Raw genomic sequence first — 21,573 nt, 5'->3', positions numbered from 1 at the left:
TAAGCGGTTTTATTGGTCTTTCAGCGGTTGAAACACTTACTGAGCGATTACATGAGACAAGATACAGATTTTGGTAAGCGGTCTTTTAACATATCAGTGTGCTGTTTATTCATCAGCTGAAAAAGGACAGACTAATTGATTCTTGGGATTTAATCAATATTGGTTTGTAAAAATGAGAATCGATTAAAATCGAGAAATCAATATTTTTTTTACCCAGCCCTAGTGCACACTGTGGGACAGTCATAATATTTGAATTTAGATCATTTTAACCAATAAATATCATTTCACTTTGTTTATATAATCAGAATTTCAAACGGTTCTAATTTTCTATAATTTATTTTCTTGGTTTAAAATGTAAAGTCTGGGTATGGGACAAGAGTAAAACATTCAAATCTGTATATAAAAGGCACTGTTAACACTTTACAATAAGGTTCATTAGTTAAACATTAGATAAATGCGTTAACAAATGTATTGCTCATGGTTAGTTCATGTTAGTGTATTTACTAATTTTTGTTAGCGTTAGTTAACTAATGTTAACTAATGTTAACAAGATTTAATAATGTATTAGTAAATGTTAAAATTAACATTAACAAAGATTAATAAATGCTGTATAAGTGCAGTTCATTATTACTTCATGTTAACTAATGTTAACTAAATGAACCTTATTGTAAAGTGTTACCAAGGCATTTGAAAAGATGCTAATATAAAACAGATGTATGATGAAAAATGATGTATGAATGAACAAATTCACTATAGTAACCTACGTTTCCACTAAAAAGTCAGACTCTCTAGAGTTGTCCCTGTGCAACAGACATAAATGATACCTCAACGTTTGTAACAGAAGTCAGCCTCTGTCCTATTTTGGTGCAGCGGGATTTAGTCATCTAGAACTCTTTGTACAGTAGTTGAAGTCATTGAAATGTGTGCTAAAACTGACATTTACATTCAAACTTTTTAAACTCAAGGACCTTGAAACATCTGTATTTTTGCATATTTGTCTTTTCAGAGCTCTCCAGAATAAGCTAAGTATTAGAACATAAGCATCTATCCAAAATACAGCCCTGGTACAAACAGTATCAGTACATAGTGTACAGTCTTTCAAGCAAACCCAAACAACACTAGAGGTGGAGAGATTGAGACAGAGAGATCTGTAGTAAGAACTGTGAGAGGGGAAGGGGAACAGAGGCAGGAAACAATTAGGCAAACCAAAAGAGATCTACAGATTCCCCGAACTTTGAGTGAATTACAAAACATTACTAACTAAACTGATGAACAGATTCCTTAAATGACTCTTAACATGTCCTGCTCATAGAACAGCTTACGTACAGTTTTCAAGCCGCCATACTCTACAAATAACCAATGTCATGGCCCTTTTATATTCTCACGATAGCGAATAACGCTTATAACCATACATAGAGTAAATATTAAAGATGGTGATTTGCATAACACCAACAGTCTTTATCACATTTGACACAACATATATTAATAATAAATCAATGTTAATAATAAATAAAAGTCCAATTGAGACACAAGGTGTGATGGTGATTTTAACAGAACTCAGTTAGACCTGAAATGAAAGAAATTGTGTTAAATGTTCTAAAACTGTACTAACCCCAGCATGTGTGAATTACAGACTCGCTCTTTCAATTTTTTCTTATTTGTCCAGTTGTGTTTTGAGTAGCTTATTGTCATTTTGATGGATCAGCACAAGCTTTATCTTACCTTGCCATCCTGGTCTGCATTGGCAGCGTTTGCCGCCATTTTCACACTGTCCCCGCAGAGGAAAACCACAGTCAGAGGAGCAGTAGGGCACATCACAGGCCTCTCCTTTCCAGCCATCCTCACATACACACCGCACCGACTCGCTAGAATTCCCCACACGACACTCCCCTCGATCAGAGCAGTTATTGGGGCATGTATTCAACCTGGGTAGAGCAGAAAGACAGGGGGGGAAAAATGCAAATAGTAAGTGTCATATCCGTGTTGGTCTACCATTGTTTGGACAACCTAGTCAGCTTTCTGCTAACAACTTAAACTAAACTTAAATTAAAAGGTAGCCTAACCCCAAACTCATGTGATTGGTCGCAATAGTTGACATGTCAAACTGCTTAAGAGAGCAATGTTTTGACAAAGCAGCTGTGAGAATCAATGTGCCATCAATGTAGCGAATTTCATTTGGGAATTTAACTTTTAATTGGAATATGGCATAAAACATTTGCAAATAAAGATTTTTTTTTCCCTTCTACATCTTAAAGCTGCAGTCCATAACTTTTTTTGGTTAAAAATGATCCAAAATCAATTTTTGAGCAAGTACATAACCAGCCAGTGTTCAAAACTATCTAATTTTCTTGTCTCGATTCACAACAGTAAGCTTGTAATAATGTTTTATAATAAGAGCGACATTGTGGATTTCCGCGGGAAATTCAAGCATGCAGCAGTTCGTCTTTCCTGTAAGCTCAGTGGTTAGAGCATGGCACTAACAATGTCAAGGTCATGGGTTCGATCCCAGGGATTGCACATAGTCAGATACAAATGTATAGTATAATGCAATGTAAGTCGCTTTGGATAAAAGCGTCTGTCAAATGTATAAAAATGTAAAATGTAAAAAATGTCTGTGCGTCATTTCGTCATGTCCGTAAACAGAAAGGAAGGAGTCCCGTTCAGGCTAGTCGGTTTTTTAAAACGATTTATCTTGCAGCCCTATTGTTTACTAAAACTATTAAAATTGTTTTCAATAATTGAAATAAACTAGAAATATTATTTAAGTAAAAGTTATATTATAAAAACATTTATAATTTTGATTTAAGCTGAAATACTAAAATTACTCAAATTGATTTATTTCTCAATGCCATGTCAGCACTAAAAACTAAAACTGAATTAAAAATAAATCAAGGAAAATAGAAATAAAAAATTAAAAAGAACAAAATTACAAAAACAAATTTAAAATGAAAAAAAAAAAATGCTAAGAAATAATAAATACTAAGTAAATACTATAACAGTAAGTAAATACTAAAATAACTGCTCAGGAAGTTACAAATGGTGTACTAATAATCTCTGCACATAAGAGCCTGATATGAAGTAATTTTTATGTTGGTTAAAAAATATATTTAAAAATATTTTGTGTAATTATGATTTATAATAGATTTGATATTATACAAACATGCAAATATTGTGCATCTGTATTTGAAGGAATACATTTGCCATATAACACTTTTTAAAATCATCCATCACAAATGACTTCAGTTTAATGATTTTCCTTGCACCAACCACACCTTATGTAAGCCTATTGTTACACTGTTTGCTTGGGCATTTACCTTTTCAGTTAGGCATTGTAATCAGTAGACATTAGATCTTGCCAATATTGTTCAGCTATTTCCCCTAGAACAGTCTCTGGCTATGCAGTGGACGTTTAGTCTACAGAGCAGCAGAGCCATGTCACGAGGTCCATAAAGCATTTACAAGAGCAAGGCAAATATAAAATTACACAATACGTTTGGTTAATATTTTATCTTCATTTTAAGTTAATAATTGCCTTCGTAGCTTGAAAATATCTTATAAACAACTGTGTTGAGGGAGGAGCTAGCTTAAGGTGGGAACAGAATATATGAGTTCAACCTGAACTGAAGTGTGTACCGAAAGACGCATTAGTAGGCAGCTCACTCTCCTCTAGAGCTGAACATGAGGGAAAAAAGGCACAGCAGAGAATAACAGGCAGTCTAGCATCTGTCTTTCAGCTTTACGTGTTTTTGTGAGTGTCTGCAGTGTGTGTCAGGCTTGGTGTTTGATGTTCTATTGATACCGCACTCCAGCGTTTTTTTGGGTCCCAGTGAATGCAGTCGCTATAGAAACTGCCGCAGTCGCCGTCAGGACTTTACATGAGCAGTTCCTGACACAGAGGTCAAAGACATCTGCGCTTCCTCTGTCCCGCTCTTCTTAAATTACTCTGAGCTGCATTTTCTTGTTCTAGCTCTTGTTCTCTAGCGTACAGAGCCTTAAAGGGACAGTTCAGCCAAAAATTTGTCATCACGTACCCACTCTCAATTTCTGTGAGGTGTGTCTTGACCTGTCTTTTTTTACAATGCAGAAGAGGTGAAGTAACATTTACACTGTATATCTGAAGTGGCTGAAATGATAGACTTTCATGAGGCATATCTGGAATTTCAGCATTGCAAACTACTGTGTTTCACAGACGAAAGGAAGTCATACACATTTGGAACAACATGAGCGTGAGTAAATGTTGACAGCATTTCCCTTTTTTGGGTGAACTTTAAGACATATCCACATTACCTCAGAGCTTCTCAAAAGCCCTGAACAACAAAACATGGCCCTGCCCCTGCTGGTAGATGGCGTAACTACAACAATATGCAGCCACAAAGTATCCATTGCCATTTATGGACATTAACAAGTAGCAATGTATCTGGGATTTCAAGATATTTGCCTTGTACAAAAACCAGGGCTGCTTGATTATGGCAAAAATCATAATCACGATAATTCTGCTCAATACTGAAATCACGATTATTTAACTCAATTATAGGTGGGTGATATGATCAAAGTCTTTTTTCATGATATGAGTAATTTTAATTAGGTTAATGTTCCTCAACAGTTACAGAAAACAAGTAAAAAGTCAGCAATACAATAAGAACAAACTAAATTACACACAAAATACTGCTTTAAAAGGTGCCCTAGATTCAAAAATTTAATTTACCTTGGCATAGTTGAATAAGAGTTCAGTACATGTAAATGACATACAGTGAGTCTCAAACTCCATTGTTTACTCCTTCTTATATAAATCTCATTTGTTTAAAAGACCTCCAAAGAACAGGCGAATCTCAACGTAACACTGACTGTTACGTAACAGTCGAGATCATTAATACGTACGCCCCCAATATTTGCATATGCCAGCTCATGTTCCCAACATTATGAAAGGCATTAGACAAGGGCAGAACATCTGGATCTGTGCACAGCTGAATCATCAGCCTAGGTAAGCAAGCAAGAACAATAGCAAAAAATGGCAGATAGAGCAATAATAACTGATATGATTCATGATATCATGATATTTTTAGTGACATTTGTAAATTGTCTTTCTAAATGTTTCGTTAGCATGTTGCTAATGTACTGTTAAATGTGGTTAAAGTTACCATCGTTTCTTACTGTATTCACAGAGACAAGAGTCGGCGCTATTTTCATTATTAAACACTTGCAGTCTGTATAATTCATAAACACAACTTCATTCTTTATAAATCTCTCCAACAGTGTAGCATTAGCCGTTAGCCACAGAGCATAGCCTTAAACTCGTTCAGAATCAAATGTAAACATCAAAATAAACACTGTACTTACGCGATTAGACATGCTGCATGATGAACACTTTGTAAAGATCCATTTTGAGGGTTATATTAGCTGTTTGAACTTTTTTTATGTTGTTTAAGGCAAGCGCGAGCTCTTGGGGCAAGGATCACTAGAATTAAAGGGCCACACACCCTGAATCAGCTCATTTCTAATTATGCCCCAAAACAGGAAGTTAAAAATTTTTTTAAAAAATCTATGGGGTATTTTGAGCTGAAACTTCACAGACACATTCAGGGGACACCTTAGACTTACATCTTTTAAAAAAAAAGTTCTAGGGCACCTTTAAGTTTTTCAGGAAGATGTACTAATGTTTATTCAAATAAGTAATAACCTACAACAGAAATTGAATAAAGTAATCAAATGTAAAAAAAAACACTGCTGTATACATGAAATATAGACTAATCCTTATTAAAACTGCAGTTTATTCATTCAAGAGCAGTGAGTGTCTTTTGCTGTTTGATTAACAATAATGCCTGCAGCAGATTTATTAGGCTGCTGTCACTTTAAGAGCTGCACAGATCCAATATACTGTTACACAAGCACTCTTTCCAAGTGTTTACATTCACTTAAGACATGACCGACTGTGTTTACGAGGTTACTTACCAAAACGGCATTTCAACATATTTGTGTGTAGACTATTTGACTGTTTAGGCGCGTACACATCAATTGTTTCACGTAGATTATCTTGTTCTCATAATCGTTGGAAGCCAAAATTGAAATCGAAAAATTACGATTAATCGACCGTTGTTTGATTAAAGTGTCCTTGTATGCCATTTTAAAAGGTTCCTAAATTTGTTTTGGAGGTCTCCTACAATAGGTTTACATAGATCTGAGGTCAAAAATGCTTCAGTATTCTTATAATATACATTGCAGCATTACCTTTCTCACATTCTCACAATGTCTGAAACGGTTTAATAAATGATACCTTGAGGTACTCTGTTCTGATTGGTCAAATGGCCGTGTCAGTTGTGACTGGTCTCAAGTTCTGTTCTTAAACCTAGTAACCTTCCTTCCGGTCTACTGCATAAACAGACAGATGCCTGGAAGCATCTAAACTGAATGGAAACTTATAAGTGACTGATAGGCCTACATAGGCAAACTCCAATAACGTCTTTGAGTACACTACCGTTCAAAAATTATTTTTTTAAATGTTTTTGAAAGAAGTTTCTCACACAGGCTGAAATTATTAGATAAAAAAAGTAAAATATTATAATATTCTAACAGATTATTATTGTAATTGTTTTCTATTTTTTAACTAATTTTAAAATGTAACGTAAACTGAATTTTCTGCATCATCACTCCAGTCTTCACTGTCACGTGATCCTTCAGAAATCATTCTGATATGCGGATTTGGTGCAAAAAACATTTCTTATTATCAATGTTGAAAGCAGCTGTGCTGTTTTTTTGTTTTTTTTTTCAGGATTCTTTGATGAATAGAAAGTTCCTCAATTAGACGCTGTCTAAAGCAAGCAGCTCACTAGGTTTTGTAACAGAACTACAGTACTGCGGTTTTGGTCCAGGAATTAAAGCTTTACCTGTAGGAGATGTTGAAGCCAGTGAGATTATACGCAGCGTCACTGAAGAAGTGCAGCAGGGCGAAGCCAGACTGTGCCACCACCTCTGGGACAGTCTCATTGCTGTAGCTCTCAGGAACAATCAAACCGCTAGAACATGAAAGAGAACACAACCTTTAATACCTCTGCTGAAAGGGAACGCAACAGATTCAAAAAGTTTCATCACTTTCTCATTTAATTGTACTCTATTAGAGGGTTTTTGTACTTTCTTTATAATGGGCTGCTTAAAAATGATTAGTGTTGGGTTTTGTATGAATTTTTGAAGATTTTTGTCGATGTTCTGTCAAATATTGTTCAATATATTGGCATACTGGTGTGAATGAATCACTATCCAAGTACATCTTTAGACTAGCAGGCTCACCTGATCACAAATACAGCATTTATTTGATCAAAAATATAGTAAAACTGTAATATTGTGAAAAAATACATGGATACATTTTAAAATGTAATTTATTCATGTGATGGTAAGCTGAACTTTCAACAGCCATCATTCCAGTCTTCAATGTCACATGATCCTTCAGAAATCATTCTAATATGGTGATTTGGTTCTCAAAACATTTATTATTATCAATGTTGAAAACAGTTGTGCTGCCTATTATTTTCTTTTTATTTTTTTTTCAGGATTCTTGCAAGAACAGCATTTATTTAAAAAAAAAAAAAAAAAATGTAACATTATAAATGTCTAGTGACACTTTCAACCAATTAAATGCATCCTTACTGAATAAAAGTTAATATATATATATATTTATATTTATTTATTTATTTATTTTTTTTAATAATCATACTGGTCTCAAACTTTTGATAGGTAGTGTGGTTCTCCTAATGGTGGCTGCAATGTTAAGATCACATTACATGTCAAATACCATGGACTTTATCCTTCTATCAGATACTTTCAGTTAAAGAAACAATCATGGATGACAAATATGTCACAGCATTTCCACCAGATCTCAGGTATGTTTCTAGGGATCGTTCACACCGTTTAAAACCAGTGTCTGATATGTTGCAAGAACACCACCCTTCCAGAATGCTCCGTATTCTAATCTGACCCTGGATTAACAGGTCACATACCTGGAAATCTCACTCTTCCTATTTACACACACACACACACACACACACACACACACACACATGTTTGTTTTTGTGAATTGTGGGGACTTTCCATAGACTTCAATGCATTTTACACTGAACAAACTGTACATTCTATCCCCCTACCCTGCCCCTACCCCTAAACCTAACCCTCACAGGAAACTGTGCAAACTTTTACTTTTTCACAAAAACTCATTCTATATGATTTATAAACCCATTTACATTGTGGGGACCGCTGGCTGGTCCCCACGATGTAGGTGAACTCAGGTTTATATTACATCATGGGGACATTTGGTCCCCACAATGTAATATAAACAAAAGCACACACACACACACACACACACACACACACACACACACACACACACACACACACACACACACACACACACACACACACACACACACACACACACACACACACACACACACACACACACACACACACACACACACGAAGAGAAGTGAAGAGAATACCTGAAGGCAGCGAGTAAAGGAGAGTAGATGGAGTCTCCATCATACACGTACAGATGATCCCAGCTGCACTCAGTAGCAAAATGCTCAAAGCGAAGCCTCAGGATAGAGTTTGGCCTGCCGAGAAAATAGGACCATCAACAACCATAACACACACAAATGCTTGGTATCTGATATAGAGGTCAGCTACATGACCCAAACCTGACAAGACCTGACAAACTGTTTAAGGGTGTTTTCAGACCTGTAGATTGCTTGCTTTGCTCCAAAATAGGATTTAAATTGTTACAATGTTGCATTTTCTTCTATATTTACTGGAGTAGGAGGGCTTCGGCAGGACAGCATTCTTGAAACGCACCTAAGGGTGTACGCACACTAGGCGCTCTGAACCGTGCAGAGCGCGTTTGAACCCCAAAGCCCGGTTTGTTTGACCAGTGTGAACGCTCCAAACTGTGCCTGGGTGCAGTTCGTTTAGCCATCCCTGGCCCGCTTGGAAGAGGCGGGCCAGAGTGCGGTTCGGTTGGGCTTGAGCACGGTTCGCATGCAGTGTGAGCGCTAACTGTGCCTGAGCACTGAACAGCTACTACTTTTGTGTATACGATTATCATTACGACGGCAAACATCTTTTTTTACTATTCTGATAGTACACATATCAATTCATGTACTTAATTTAAATGTATTTGGGTTTATAATGGGTCTGCTTCTCAACTTTGATGAACCGGAATTGTAGTTTGCGAGTAAAGCTGCAAATTCCTCCATTAACGTCAGCTGCCTTTGTAATCCTCTGATACGTGCAAGTGAAAATTGATGCGCGGCATAAATGATAATACATATCATGCAGTATCTTAACGAAAGTGCATTTCTTTCTGTTTTCTTCCAATCAAAAACTTGCATCGTATATGATGTAAGCGTGCTCCGGCCCAGAACATTAGTTGAGTGGGGACAATCGCGCTTGTGCTCGGTTCAAGGCATGCCTAGTGTGAGTACACCCTAACAAGCAGAAGAGTGCGTTTCAAAACAAATGCTTCAAACAAGCCAGGTGTGAAAACGCAGTAAGTTTTTAATAAATAAAAACATGCATTATGGATATAAATATTTGATATAGGATTGACATTCATTGAAAACTTGAATTAAATCAATTACATGATATTAATTCATTGCATATTAACATTTACCAAATGACAATCATTTCATATTTTTGTGGCAACAAACCTATTGTTGGTGTCTTGGGGGAAAAAAAGAAAGTTATCAATTTTAAAGGCTTTAAAATTTAACACTCTCGGTCAGGTCATGTCAGGTCAGGCCAGGTCAGGTTAGGTTACAATGTCTCATTTACAGGCCAGATTCAGGCTTAAGGTTCAGACCTCTAATCTGAGAAAGAGTGTTTCATTTTTAGACCAATACTCACTGTCCCTCAATAAGCCACGTACACTTGGTCTTGTATTTGTAGTTTCCTGCTCCATCAGAGAGGTAGCCAGAGGGTCCCGTTAGCCTGCGTATGACAGACACACAACATTACTACACGAAACACAGCTACTAAAACACATACCTGATGGGACAGGTTAACATTTGTGCTGTCAATCAATTAAAAAAATAAGAAATTAATCTAACATTTTTCTGTTATTAATCGCAATCACACCTAGTATTAAAATTTGAACTTTTATTATGACACAGCCACCACTTCCGCTTCTTCCGGTCAAGCATATGTGGGGTAACACAGCACTGTTTTATTACATTAGATACATCTGAGTGTGTTGAAAATAATGTTATAATGTTAATCTGAGAGTTCACTCGGCGGCTGCTATGAGAATATCATTAATATAAATCAAGAAAACAAGATTCAAACAATGAGACTAAATGTGTAGAGTTATATAACATGATTAGTTTTCTGTCGATGAATGCATCCAAACAGTTGCTAATTTCTCTAAGAATACATAATATATTAAAGTGTCTTTGATGTTTCCATGGTTTCTACAAAATAAAACTGGAAACCGAGGGTAATGCCGGCATGATGTCATTGACAGGCGACGCACAAACACAGTCTGTGTCCTGGTTAAAATTGCTTATTTCTCTGGATTTAAACATTCTTGGAAACACCTTGGATAATGTAGGTACACAAGTCAACAAAATATATAACACTGTTCTAGAGGTTTTTGGATATTTTAATCCAAAAATCATACATATTGTGCCTTTAATGTCATCTTTTTACTAAGTACTATGAATGAATGAATAAAGGTATTAACATACAGACATAAAAAATAACAACCAACTTAACTGTACACTATGTCAATTTTTTTTGTCCAAAATTAACAAAATTGTCTTCCCCTGATCCACTATGGTAAGACTAAGCATTTATATTTTAGACGGTTTCCACGGGAAATTTTGTAAATGCATTGTGTACACGCCTGTGCATGTCATGGTGTGGGAATTAGCATAGGCTAGTTGTCACAATGAGCAACAAAGGTTGATATGGAGCGCACTAAATATCGAACTTCCTGGGAATTATCAGTTTTAAAATAGATGCTTAACAGATGAGAATCTGCTGGCAAAAAAAAAAGAAAACGCGACAGAGCTTGTAATAAAACAAGAATCAACATTGGCTTGGCTTTTCGGAGATGAACTGAGGGATTTGAAATGTAAAAGCAATGAGAAGATAGTTTTTATTACTCAACAGATGAGTAAATTGTTTTATTGAACAGATGAATTGCCATATGTAGCTCTCTAACAGAGTGTGTGCTGGAATTTATTTTAAAGGAAGTACCGTGTGTACTAATGGGTAAAGCTACAGTAATGTCTTTAGCTAGTCAGCTTAAGATCCTTTTCATCTAAACTTGCTATATCTCTTAAGCGTAGTAGTGAATGTTTTATGAGCAGTAGGATAACCATATTTATCCACACAGTCACACAGAGCTGAAGCACAAGCAAAACAATGTTTTGGTAAATGCATGCAATTTTGTTTGTTTTTTTAGCCATTACAAGTTACATGAGGGACTTTTGCATGGTTCTAGGAACTCAGCTATAGGAGCTAGCCACTAAGATAGTTCTCCAGGAACTAATTTATCCTCCGTGCCCTGTTCCTGGTTGCATTCGCACCAGGAATAGGAACTGTGAATAGGAATAGGACGGCATGATTGGAGCTGTATTTGTTGTGTGTCGTGGGTTTCCTGAAGACAGAGATGGAATGTGAATGTATAATTTACACAACTGAACGAGCAAAAATTGGGGCTAAGAGACAAAATCTCCTATGACAACTTTCAGTATCGAGGTGGAGAAAAAAACAACCCTGCAGACAACAGGTATATTCCGTTATTACTGTTTTCCATGTTCGTGAAGTAACACGAAGCTGTTTACACAGCTTTTTAAAAACGGTGTTTGACATCCGTTTGACCAATCAACGTACTCTCACGTCACTGATAGTTCCTATAGTGCTGGTTTAGACCCTACTCTTCCCCCAAAAGGAGTTCCTAGAACTAAAATCATTCCTAGTTCCTGCAGTGCGAACATGGCAAAAAAAAGCCAATAGTTCTAGGAACTATGAAAAGTGAGTCACGAGTCACATCCACAGAGAAGCAAGTGGAAGTGAGTGTCTCTGCTCATAGGATAGGCCTACATGTAGACCGGCTGATCTTTCTTGCTTTGCAGAAACTCAGATAGCATGATCATATACTGCAATGCTAGCGAGATAGCATAGCATAGCTTCTTCAGGAATGGAAAAAAGTGGATTCTGCGTTAATTGCGTACAGTGCACCGATTATGTAATGAAAGTTTAACAGCCTTCACTAAAACTTTAATTGGACATTAAAATGAACAATATAACAGGCTTATTGTGTTAAAGTTCAAGGATCAATGGTGAAAACAGGAATGGTACATGCATCTTAGTTTCAGTAATGTTTTAGCAACACGAGTAGAGTATATAATAGGGTTATATACTCTAAAATGTAAATTATGTCATCAAACTTGTATTTCTTGTAACATAGAAGAAGTTTTGCAGTTTGGAAAGGAAATAAGAACAAAAGTCCTAGGGGTTTGGAATGACATAAGGTTGAGTAAATGAAAATTTTCCTTTTTTTTTTTTTTTTTGGAATCAACCATCCCTTTATACCATGTTATGAACTAGGACTCTAATAAAATCAGGTTTTTACTACTATAGTGGCCACAAAATTTCACTATAACAATATTATGGTGATATCTACAGAAATTTTGAAAAATAAAATCTCCCCCCCAAAAAAAAAAAAAAAGATCAACCAGGGTTAAGATGCAGTCACATTTACCTTTGTTCAGTGAATTTTTTTCTGTGGTCAAAATCTAGTCATTTCAATTAGAATCTGCATGATATGGAATTTTGCTTGAGAGTTTAAGATTTTCCCATGCAGATTTTGCATTGCCTTCAAGTTAGTCACGCTCATTCCGCTGTGCTTCGTACATTGTACATACATTAGCTGCAAAATGTCACCGAATGTGTAGAACACTGAATAGTTCAGAACACCAAACACATTTGTAGAACACTAAATAGTTCCACAAATGTGTAGAACTATTACAACGTCAATCTTACGATTATTGTCAGTACTGGTACACTGTGACACCTCATTATGAAGGATGTACTGATATACAGCCAAGTGTGTGTGTGTGTGTCAGTTTGTGCGACAATGAGGTATCTAAGCCTCCGACTGCAGTCTCAAGGAGCTTTGTTAACATTAAAAAAACACAGTTCATTAACACACCCACAATCCTGTGGGAGCTGCACATACACTCTCCAGCAGACAGCTGTGACAAACACACATCACTGAGATGAGATTCTCGACGGAGCACAGCAATCTTCCACCCAGCCAATTAGATCATCATTCAACAATGTCCCATTAGAATCATTAACAATTAAAATCACATCATGCATTTCTTCAAATAAAGCAGACGTTTGATAATGGGCAAAAAGAATCGGTGAATAATTGAGCTGTTGTGCTTTTTCCTGTCAGTCTCTATTCAGCCTTTATGATGATAGAAGACAGCCGAAAGAATGTCAGAAATGCCCGTCTGCCATAAGTGATTTCAAACCTGGGTCTACTGAGAATTAGATTAAGTTTAGACAGAGCTGCTGAGATAGAGTTCTTGTGCTATGTTCACACTGCGAACCTTAGTGCTCAATTCTGATTTACTGCTCAGATCAGATTTTTTTTTGTATAGCTGTTCACATTGTTGTTTTATATGTGGCCAATATCAGGTTCCAGTGTGAACAGATCATGGTCCTGGTGTACCATTCACACAGTCATGGCAAAAACAGATCTGAATCACATATGAGCAAAAAAAAGAAAATCAGATTTGGGAGACATTTGCCTGCAGTATGAACGTAGCATTAGTGTGAGCGGCACTGGATATACTGTGAAGCTGCACCCTGCTGTTACACAGAACAAACCATCAGACGGTGTTCAGAAGAAATGCAGTCTCCGGTCAGGGCGACATTCTGGGAAAGGAATGGATGTTTCATGTGTTTGAGGGTTGGTGTGGAGAAAACAGTCAGGCTTCTGTACTTCAACAAATGATCCACTAAAAAGAGGCCATTTAGTAAAGCAGATCCTGTTGCTGATAATTATGTTATGGAATTATGAATGGGCCAGCAAATTAGATAGCATCACGCTTTCAAACAGAATATGCATCCTCTCTTCTTTCGATTTCAAACACAGGGAACAAATTCTATTAACAGATACCTATGAATGGAAGAAAAAAAATGCAGTATGTACTAAGACACAGTAGGCTCTTCCATACTCGGTTTCACAAATACTGAACTCTTCTTACTAAAAAGTATTGTGGCATTACTATGGTACTGTGAAATATACCATGACACTGTCACCCGATGATTACCATATTCACGTATCATGGTATTCCAGAAAATATTAACATGAAACATGTTTAAGAAACACAATTTACCATGGTAAATGTCCAGAAAGGTTGTATTACCATGGTACTAGAATCACCATTAATCATGGCAACAGCATGTCTCATATACAGAGACACCCCATATCAAAAGTCACACATACAACATCATGGTCATATCCTTTTTTGCTTGCTATAGCCACTCAGCATTATCACTGGCCACAATTTTATTGTTGGGAAATTATGTTTTATTAGGGGTGTGACGATACACTTAGCTCACAAGACAAGACGATACACAATACTGGTTTAACGAGAATGAAACAAGACTAATTTTGAGAAATCTTCAATGACTGAAAAAAGTCCTTTATTTGACTGAAAGTCCGAAAATGCAAAACAATGCAGGTGCATTTTGAAATATTTTAACTTATCTAGGGCTGTTACTAGGGATATGCAACGATTAATCGTTTGCAAAATAAAAGTCTGTGTTTACGTAATATGTGTGTGTGTTCTGTGTATAATAATTAAGTATATATAAATACAGACACATACATGTATAAATCTAAGAAATATATGCATGTTTAAATATATATATATATATTTATATATATTTATATATATTTTATATTACATATAGATATAAATATTTTATATATAAATCTAACATTTTTCTTAAATATATACATGTATGTGTCTGTATTTATATATACATAATTATTATACACAGAACACACACATATTACGTAAACACAGACTTTTATTTTGCAAACAATTAATCATTGCACATCCCTAGCTGTTACTAATGATTATTTTGGTAATCGAGTAATCAGTTATTTTGTCGATTAATTGAGTAATCGGATATTTTTTTGTGGTAATAAAAATAGACGTAAGTGAATAATAGTCTTTAAAAAGGCTTAAAACACACATATAATAACAATGAGACAATAATAAGTGGTTCAACTAAAGTATAAAGTATCAAAACCGAGTAATCATATTAGGCTTGCTGCGATAGTCGGTGTTACATTGCTCACCGCGGCACCGCCTCCCACTGTCGTTTTGAATTTTTTAATAGTAATAAAAATCATTTAGTTTAGTTAGAGAACAGACAAGACAAAACTGAATGCGTCTGCTCAATGCAGCATGAGCCGAACGAGAGTCACCGCACAGATCAGCAGCAGGAGACAGATTTCACCTCACTTCACCTCACACTTCTGACTGACAAGACTATGGCAGAAGATCTGATTTCAAAGCTAGTGGATCCAAAATGGTCAATATTCATTTATGCATGTTCATTTATTCATATTCTATGTTAATCACTCATAATTAATCACTCATTATCATTTTATTGCCTATGATTTATAATGTTACTTATGATTTCAAGTATTCATATAATCTTACTTAATTACTCACATATAATCACGTATAGTCAAGTATAATCACATATTTACTCTTTTGTTATTTTGATCTTTATTGTGTTTCTTTCACCTGTTGAACTCTGTGACATTGAAGTTCCAAGTGAACTTTTCTCGGTAATGGGGGGGTTGGTACATTTATGGTTGAGTTGGGTTCCTGATGTTCTCAGAAATGATGACACTTTGTACTTTTTCTGCAATAATATTTTGTGTCTCTGTATTCAAATGGAAGGGAATCTTTAAAAAATGTTAACTTTGTTATTCTACTGTTCTGACAAAAGGTGTCAACCCACCCTTTTGGAGGGCTATTTTTGGGTGTTTTTACTCCATCTGATAATGTCAATCGTCACGAGACTATAAAATTACCCAATGACTGTTTGGATAGCAGGAAATCATGAAATGTCACAAAATTTATTTCAATTCTCCAAAACAACGGAAAAGTTCACTTTGACCTTTTCCTATCTATCTAAACAAGACCTGGAAAGGTCTTTTATACATTTTTGATCCACCAGAATTGTGGAATGGAACATTATCACATACAATTTGCATTTAATATGATGAATCTTTTAAAAAAAGAGCTGTAGAGAATTATGCTTAGTTTTTAATTTGATGTCTCAACCACGTATATATATCCCACACAGAATAAACAATTCTACTGCATTTATCATACTGATTTATTCCAATAATATTTAATTTTATTGTTATTGTTTATAATATTTGCTCTGAGCTATATGTCACAATTATTTCATTAAATTCCGCACTCATTATCAATCAATGCGCACTTCTGCATCTCCGTCATTTCCGGGTGTCAATATGCGTCTCGGTACTGCAGCAATAAGCATCGTAAGATGTGTACGAGAAGAAAAGATAAAAGATCCACCTCCAAAGGCAGATACCAAGTCATACCAAGCTAAATTTAAGTGAAATTAATAAATAATTTTTCTTCAATGTCATCAACTGCCTGGATCTCATTTTCTCAAGTTTTTGCATCAAAAGCAAAATGTAAAAGCGCCTATTTCAGCAAATATGTCATTGTACTGTTTTGTTGTTGTGTTTTTCATGAAGAACAATAATGAACCCACCATTTAAGCAGTTGCCACAACCAAATTGGCGCTAATTCGAAAGCAAAATGCACATGGCCGCGTTGGCACTCATAATGGTGCGTGTCCACTGGCGCGGAGCGAGCGTAGCAGAGCTGGATGTTGAGCTTCCATAGGAATCCATTGAAATTACCAGTGTACACACACTGCAAGCGATTTAAAAAAAAAAAAAAAGAGGGAAAAACTCCAACTCCCCGGTATTACCGGCGTTGTCCCACATCGATTAACCAGTGCGAAAATTTCCTCAGTCACATACCTAAATCATATGCTTTTATTGAACAACACTCTAAAAAAAATACATAATGTAATATACATTATGTAAACAATCAACTTATGCATGTTATGTATTATAACAAATGCCTACAGAGGGCGCCAACGGTCTGGCGATGATTGTTGTCACACTTTACAGCACGATTTTTTAATATTGGCTAATTTTCAATTTAATTTTAGTTTAAAGGGTTAACTTTCCAGAAGCTCAAACATGCTGTGTAACCAATGAGGTTCATTCTCGTGTGTTACACAGCACGTTTGAGCTTCGGGAAGAGGTTTGTTCTTGTGCGTCATTCACGTTCGGTTGAGCTTCTGCTTATGTTTGCTGATCAATGCTTACATGTGAGTAAAAGCCTAAATTCAATCTGTTCATCACAAAAAATGATCAAGTCTCTTCAGAAAATTTGGACTAACCCGCTCAATATATATGGATTAGTTTTATGATCTCTTTATGAACTTTTTGAAGTCTCAAAGTGGTAGTTGCAAAGGCAGTCAATTTTCTTCATTTGCGTTACGAAGATGAACGAAAGTATTGCAAGTTTGGTAGAGTATGAGGGTGAGTAATTCATGACAGAATTTTCATTTTGGGGTGAACTAATCCTTTAAGTTTTAGTAATTTTATGTGACTTTGTCATTTTTATTAGTTTGATTTTTATATTTTTATTTTGCTTTACTTTTATTTCAGTTGTAGTTTTAGTAACTTTAGTACTTCAGCTTAAACTTACTGTATGTATTTCAGTAAGTTGCCATGGCAACACATTCAAGTGTTTTAAGTTTAAGATTATTTTATTTCAGCTCTATTTCAAATACTGAAAACTATTTTAGTTTTACTTTTGTTAGCAGTAACAACACTGGGTCCTATCACTGTCGGATCAGTCCGATTATGAATTAACCTGTGAAGGGAGTCAAAATTATTATTCTGATGAAGGGTGTTAAAAACACAGCTTCTAGTGAATTTAGACTCTGTTCCATAGAATTTATTCCTGCTCATTAGAAAGACAGGAACATTCCTGATCCGAGATGAAATGGCAGAATGTTAGGAACGGTCTCTGCCTCCAGCGTGGCTGTGTTAGATTCATGATTGACACCACATGATCATTTGGCTTCAGTCTGCCTGTCTCTTCTCAGCTATTTGGAGCCGATTCACCCTGCATGACCCAAAGCCTCCAATGTAACCAGTGTCTCTGCCAGACTTTGCCCATCAGTGAGTCACATCCCATGATGAAGCAGGATGTGGCAAACATCATACTCCAATGCAATCTTAAAATATTAGCCTACTGTTCATACATAAAGAAGTTGATCTAGTCAGTTTTCTGCAGTTTACAAAAATGGTATAAATCACACTACCAACCTAGTATGACACAACAGACTCAAAACATGTTTGACAATAACAATTATCAATGAACAGGGTGCAAAATATACAGCGATTTTCAGGAGAGTCAACATTTTAAGGGCATTTCTGTCAGCATAATTTTAGGGGCCCAATCAGCTGTTTTTCTGACATCCTTAGTTTGCAAACAAACTATATAAAGCACTTGATTATATAAACAATTTCGAAACTTTATGACACACTTGCGAAATTTAAGTGTGCAATTAAGTGATAAATTACGACAATAACTATGCTTTGTCAAAGTAACATCTGATACTGATCCTAAGGGAAAACGCTTCAGTGCCTGCGGTTCCTATCCATACGTCCATAAAGGAACACAAATTTGCAAACGTAATAAAAATATTGACATTAAAAACTATATAAATTACTTTTTTTTTAATAAATTACGACAATAACTATGCTTTGTCAAAGTAACGTCCAATACTGATCCTAAGGGAAAATGCTTGAGTGCCTGCGGTTCCTATCCATACGTCCAAACATAATAATAATAAAAATATTATAAAATATGACATTAAAAAAAAGAAGTGATTTATACAGTTTTTAAATTGACACGGTCTAAAATAAGTTGAGACAATTAAAAAGTAAACACAAATAAGACAGAATTTGTTTCTCTGTTCTTATAGTTAGCTCTACTATTTCGCAACAAAAGTAAAAATGCTTAAAAGTAACTTAATCAAGGAGAAATATACTTGGTTTTAATAAATAAAATGAATTAATATAAAATGTAAAGTGTAATGCAATGTAAAAACTTGTTTATATAGTGTAAATTGTAATGTTTTCTTAAGCTATTTAACCTAGAGAATGTGTCACAGTAACTACAACTGGCACCAACAGTTTATATTGGATTAGAAATAAACAAAAGGCAGTGAGGACTTTGCCTCCTCATGTCAGAACAACACTGCACGCCGCTTATATTATTTATATATAAACTTTGAGCGCTTCAAGGCTTCGTTTACACTTAAATTGAGCACCCTGTTAACGAGCAGCATGTATGAGCATCAGATTCCAGATACATCTTCATAATTCCTTAACATGAGCTTTCATAATACGCATAAACCGAGCCCTGACAAAAGTTACAGTGCGTTCTGAACGAACTTCACCCATTAGACGCGTTCGTGTCAATGTCACGAGCATCAGCTGTGAAAAAGAGCCGTTTGTGTCTCACCTGAAGCGGCCGCCGCAGTGCTGGCACTGCTCCCCGACCCATCCCGGCTCGCATACACACACGCCGCTGGCTGTGTTACACTGGCCGTTCAAGCACGGCTTATCGCACTCCTTCGCCTCTGTGGCCGCGGGCAGACGTACCAGTCCGCTGAGGGCTGTGATGAAGAGAAGAGATCGCAGTACGGTGCCGTGAAGGCCTACGCGAGCCAGGCCGTGTGTCAGACACCAGCCCCGGTCAAGGGCCCTCCGAACCTCCGCGGCCATTCGCACAGAAACGGCTGACAAACAGTGGCGAATCCGCTGCTAGTGACTATCGGATGGCGGGAGACAAAGGAAAGTAGTGTCGTCGATTCTGTCGGTGGCCCGTGGTTTCTTCGGAGGTGGATCTTTTATCTTTTCTTCTCGTTCACATCTTACCGATGCTTATCGCTGCAGTACCGAGACGCATATTGACACCCGGAAATGACGAGTACGAGAGATGCGGAAGTGCGCATTGATTGATAATGAGCGCGGAATTTAATGAAATAATTGACATATAGCTCAGAGCAACTAATATATACACTATTACAATAATATTAAATATTACTGGAATAAATCATTATTATAAATGCAGTAGAATTGGGTTTATTCTGTGTGGGATATATATACGTGGTTGAGACAACAAAATAAAAACTAAGCATAATTCTCTACAGTTGTTTTTTTTTTTTTTTTTTTTTAAAACGATTCATCATAATAAATGCAAATTGTATGTGATGTTTCATTCCACAATTCATTTAGTGTGTGTAAATAATCTAACTATAGTTCAACAGCGTGCCCTTGTGGCCTTTTGTGGGATTCATATGCACTACTTGCTCATATTTTCTCTTTCTTTGAAAACGGGCATTGTGCCTGAAGATTTAAAAATAGACAGTTATTCCTGTTTAAAGCAGATGATCCTCAATGTTTTAACAACTATAGACCTATCTATTTTGCCATGTTTTTCAAAAAAAAAAAATTAGAAAAAACATTGCATATAAAGAGATTCTTTTTTCATTTAGAGTCTATTCTATTAGAATTCTAGTAAAATTCTAATTCTGTTCTTTATAAACATCCGTATGGATTCCGTAAAAACACTCTATTTATATGGCTTTGCTTCACCTGATTGACAATGTGACTCTTGCACTTGAAAATCATGAAATTACTTCTTGTATTTTTATAGACTTTTGATACAGTTAATCATTACATTTTATTGGAAAGGTTGTATAATGGTTTTCATGATATTCCATATAAATGGTTGAATAAAAGACAGTTTGTTTGTTTTAAGGGTTGCTATTCTAGTACAGCAAGACTCTGTGAGGTTCCTCAGGGGTCCATTCTTGGACCCTTACTATTTCTTATTTATATAAATGATTTATCATATATTCTTACTCCAATAATGTTTGCAGATGACACAACCTGTTCTCTCTCACTCAAATTTTAATTTATTGATTAAGAATGCAAATGATGGTCTAATCACTTATGCTAATTGGTTTAATTTAAATAAATGAGTGCATGTAACTTTATTATTTTTAGTGTTGAAAAATTACACCCTAAGGATTTATCAAGTCTATTGAGGTGCTTCAAGTGTCAACTGCAAAATTCTTGGGTGTTTTTGTTGACGAGAGTCTGAGTTGGAGGGAACAAGCTGACTACATGAGCAGAAACATGCAGAAATCCACTGGTATAATATGGAGGGTTAGGCATCTTGTTACTACAGAGTGTCTTCTTACTCTTTACTATAGTTTCATTTATCTGTATCTTTCTTATTGTAATATAGTTTGGGTGAGCACTTTTCCTATTATTTTTCAAAAAGTCTTTATCCTTCAGAAAAGTTTTGTTAGGAACTAACAACCCGGTCAAATGCATATACTCCATCTGTA

General features: G+C 35.8%; 1 protein-coding gene across 2 annotated transcripts in view; it reads right to left on the bottom strand.

The window, feature by feature from the left end:
* atrn (attractin) overlaps nucleotides 1–20,146 on the bottom strand; it is a 75,742-nt gene extending 55,596 nt beyond the window's left edge. For both annotated transcript variants that reach the window (XM_067385798.1, XM_067385799.1), the window contains exons 1-5: nucleotides 19,677–20,146; nucleotides 9,886–9,969; nucleotides 8,484–8,597; nucleotides 6,882–7,010; nucleotides 1,723–1,925 (exon numbers count right to left, since the gene is read on the bottom strand). In XM_067385798.1, coding sequence (XP_067241899.1) covers nucleotides 1,723–1,925; nucleotides 6,882–7,010; nucleotides 8,484–8,597; nucleotides 9,886–9,969; nucleotides 19,677–19,939 — 793 coding nt within the window. In that variant the 5' untranslated portion in view covers nucleotides 19,940–20,146. The remainder of the gene's footprint in view (nucleotides 1–1,722; nucleotides 1,926–6,881; nucleotides 7,011–8,483; nucleotides 8,598–9,885; nucleotides 9,970–19,676) is intronic.
* Nucleotides 20,147–21,573: the final 1,427 nt, after the last annotated feature.

Source organism: Chanodichthys erythropterus, chromosome 5, assembly GCF_024489055.1.
Source record: "Chanodichthys erythropterus isolate Z2021 chromosome 5, ASM2448905v1, whole genome shotgun sequence".
Lineage (NCBI taxonomy): Eukaryota > Metazoa > Chordata > Actinopteri > Cypriniformes > Xenocyprididae > Chanodichthys > Chanodichthys erythropterus.
Note: the sequence above shows the minus strand (reverse complement) of the source record. Positions and strands in the feature narration are given on the sequence as shown.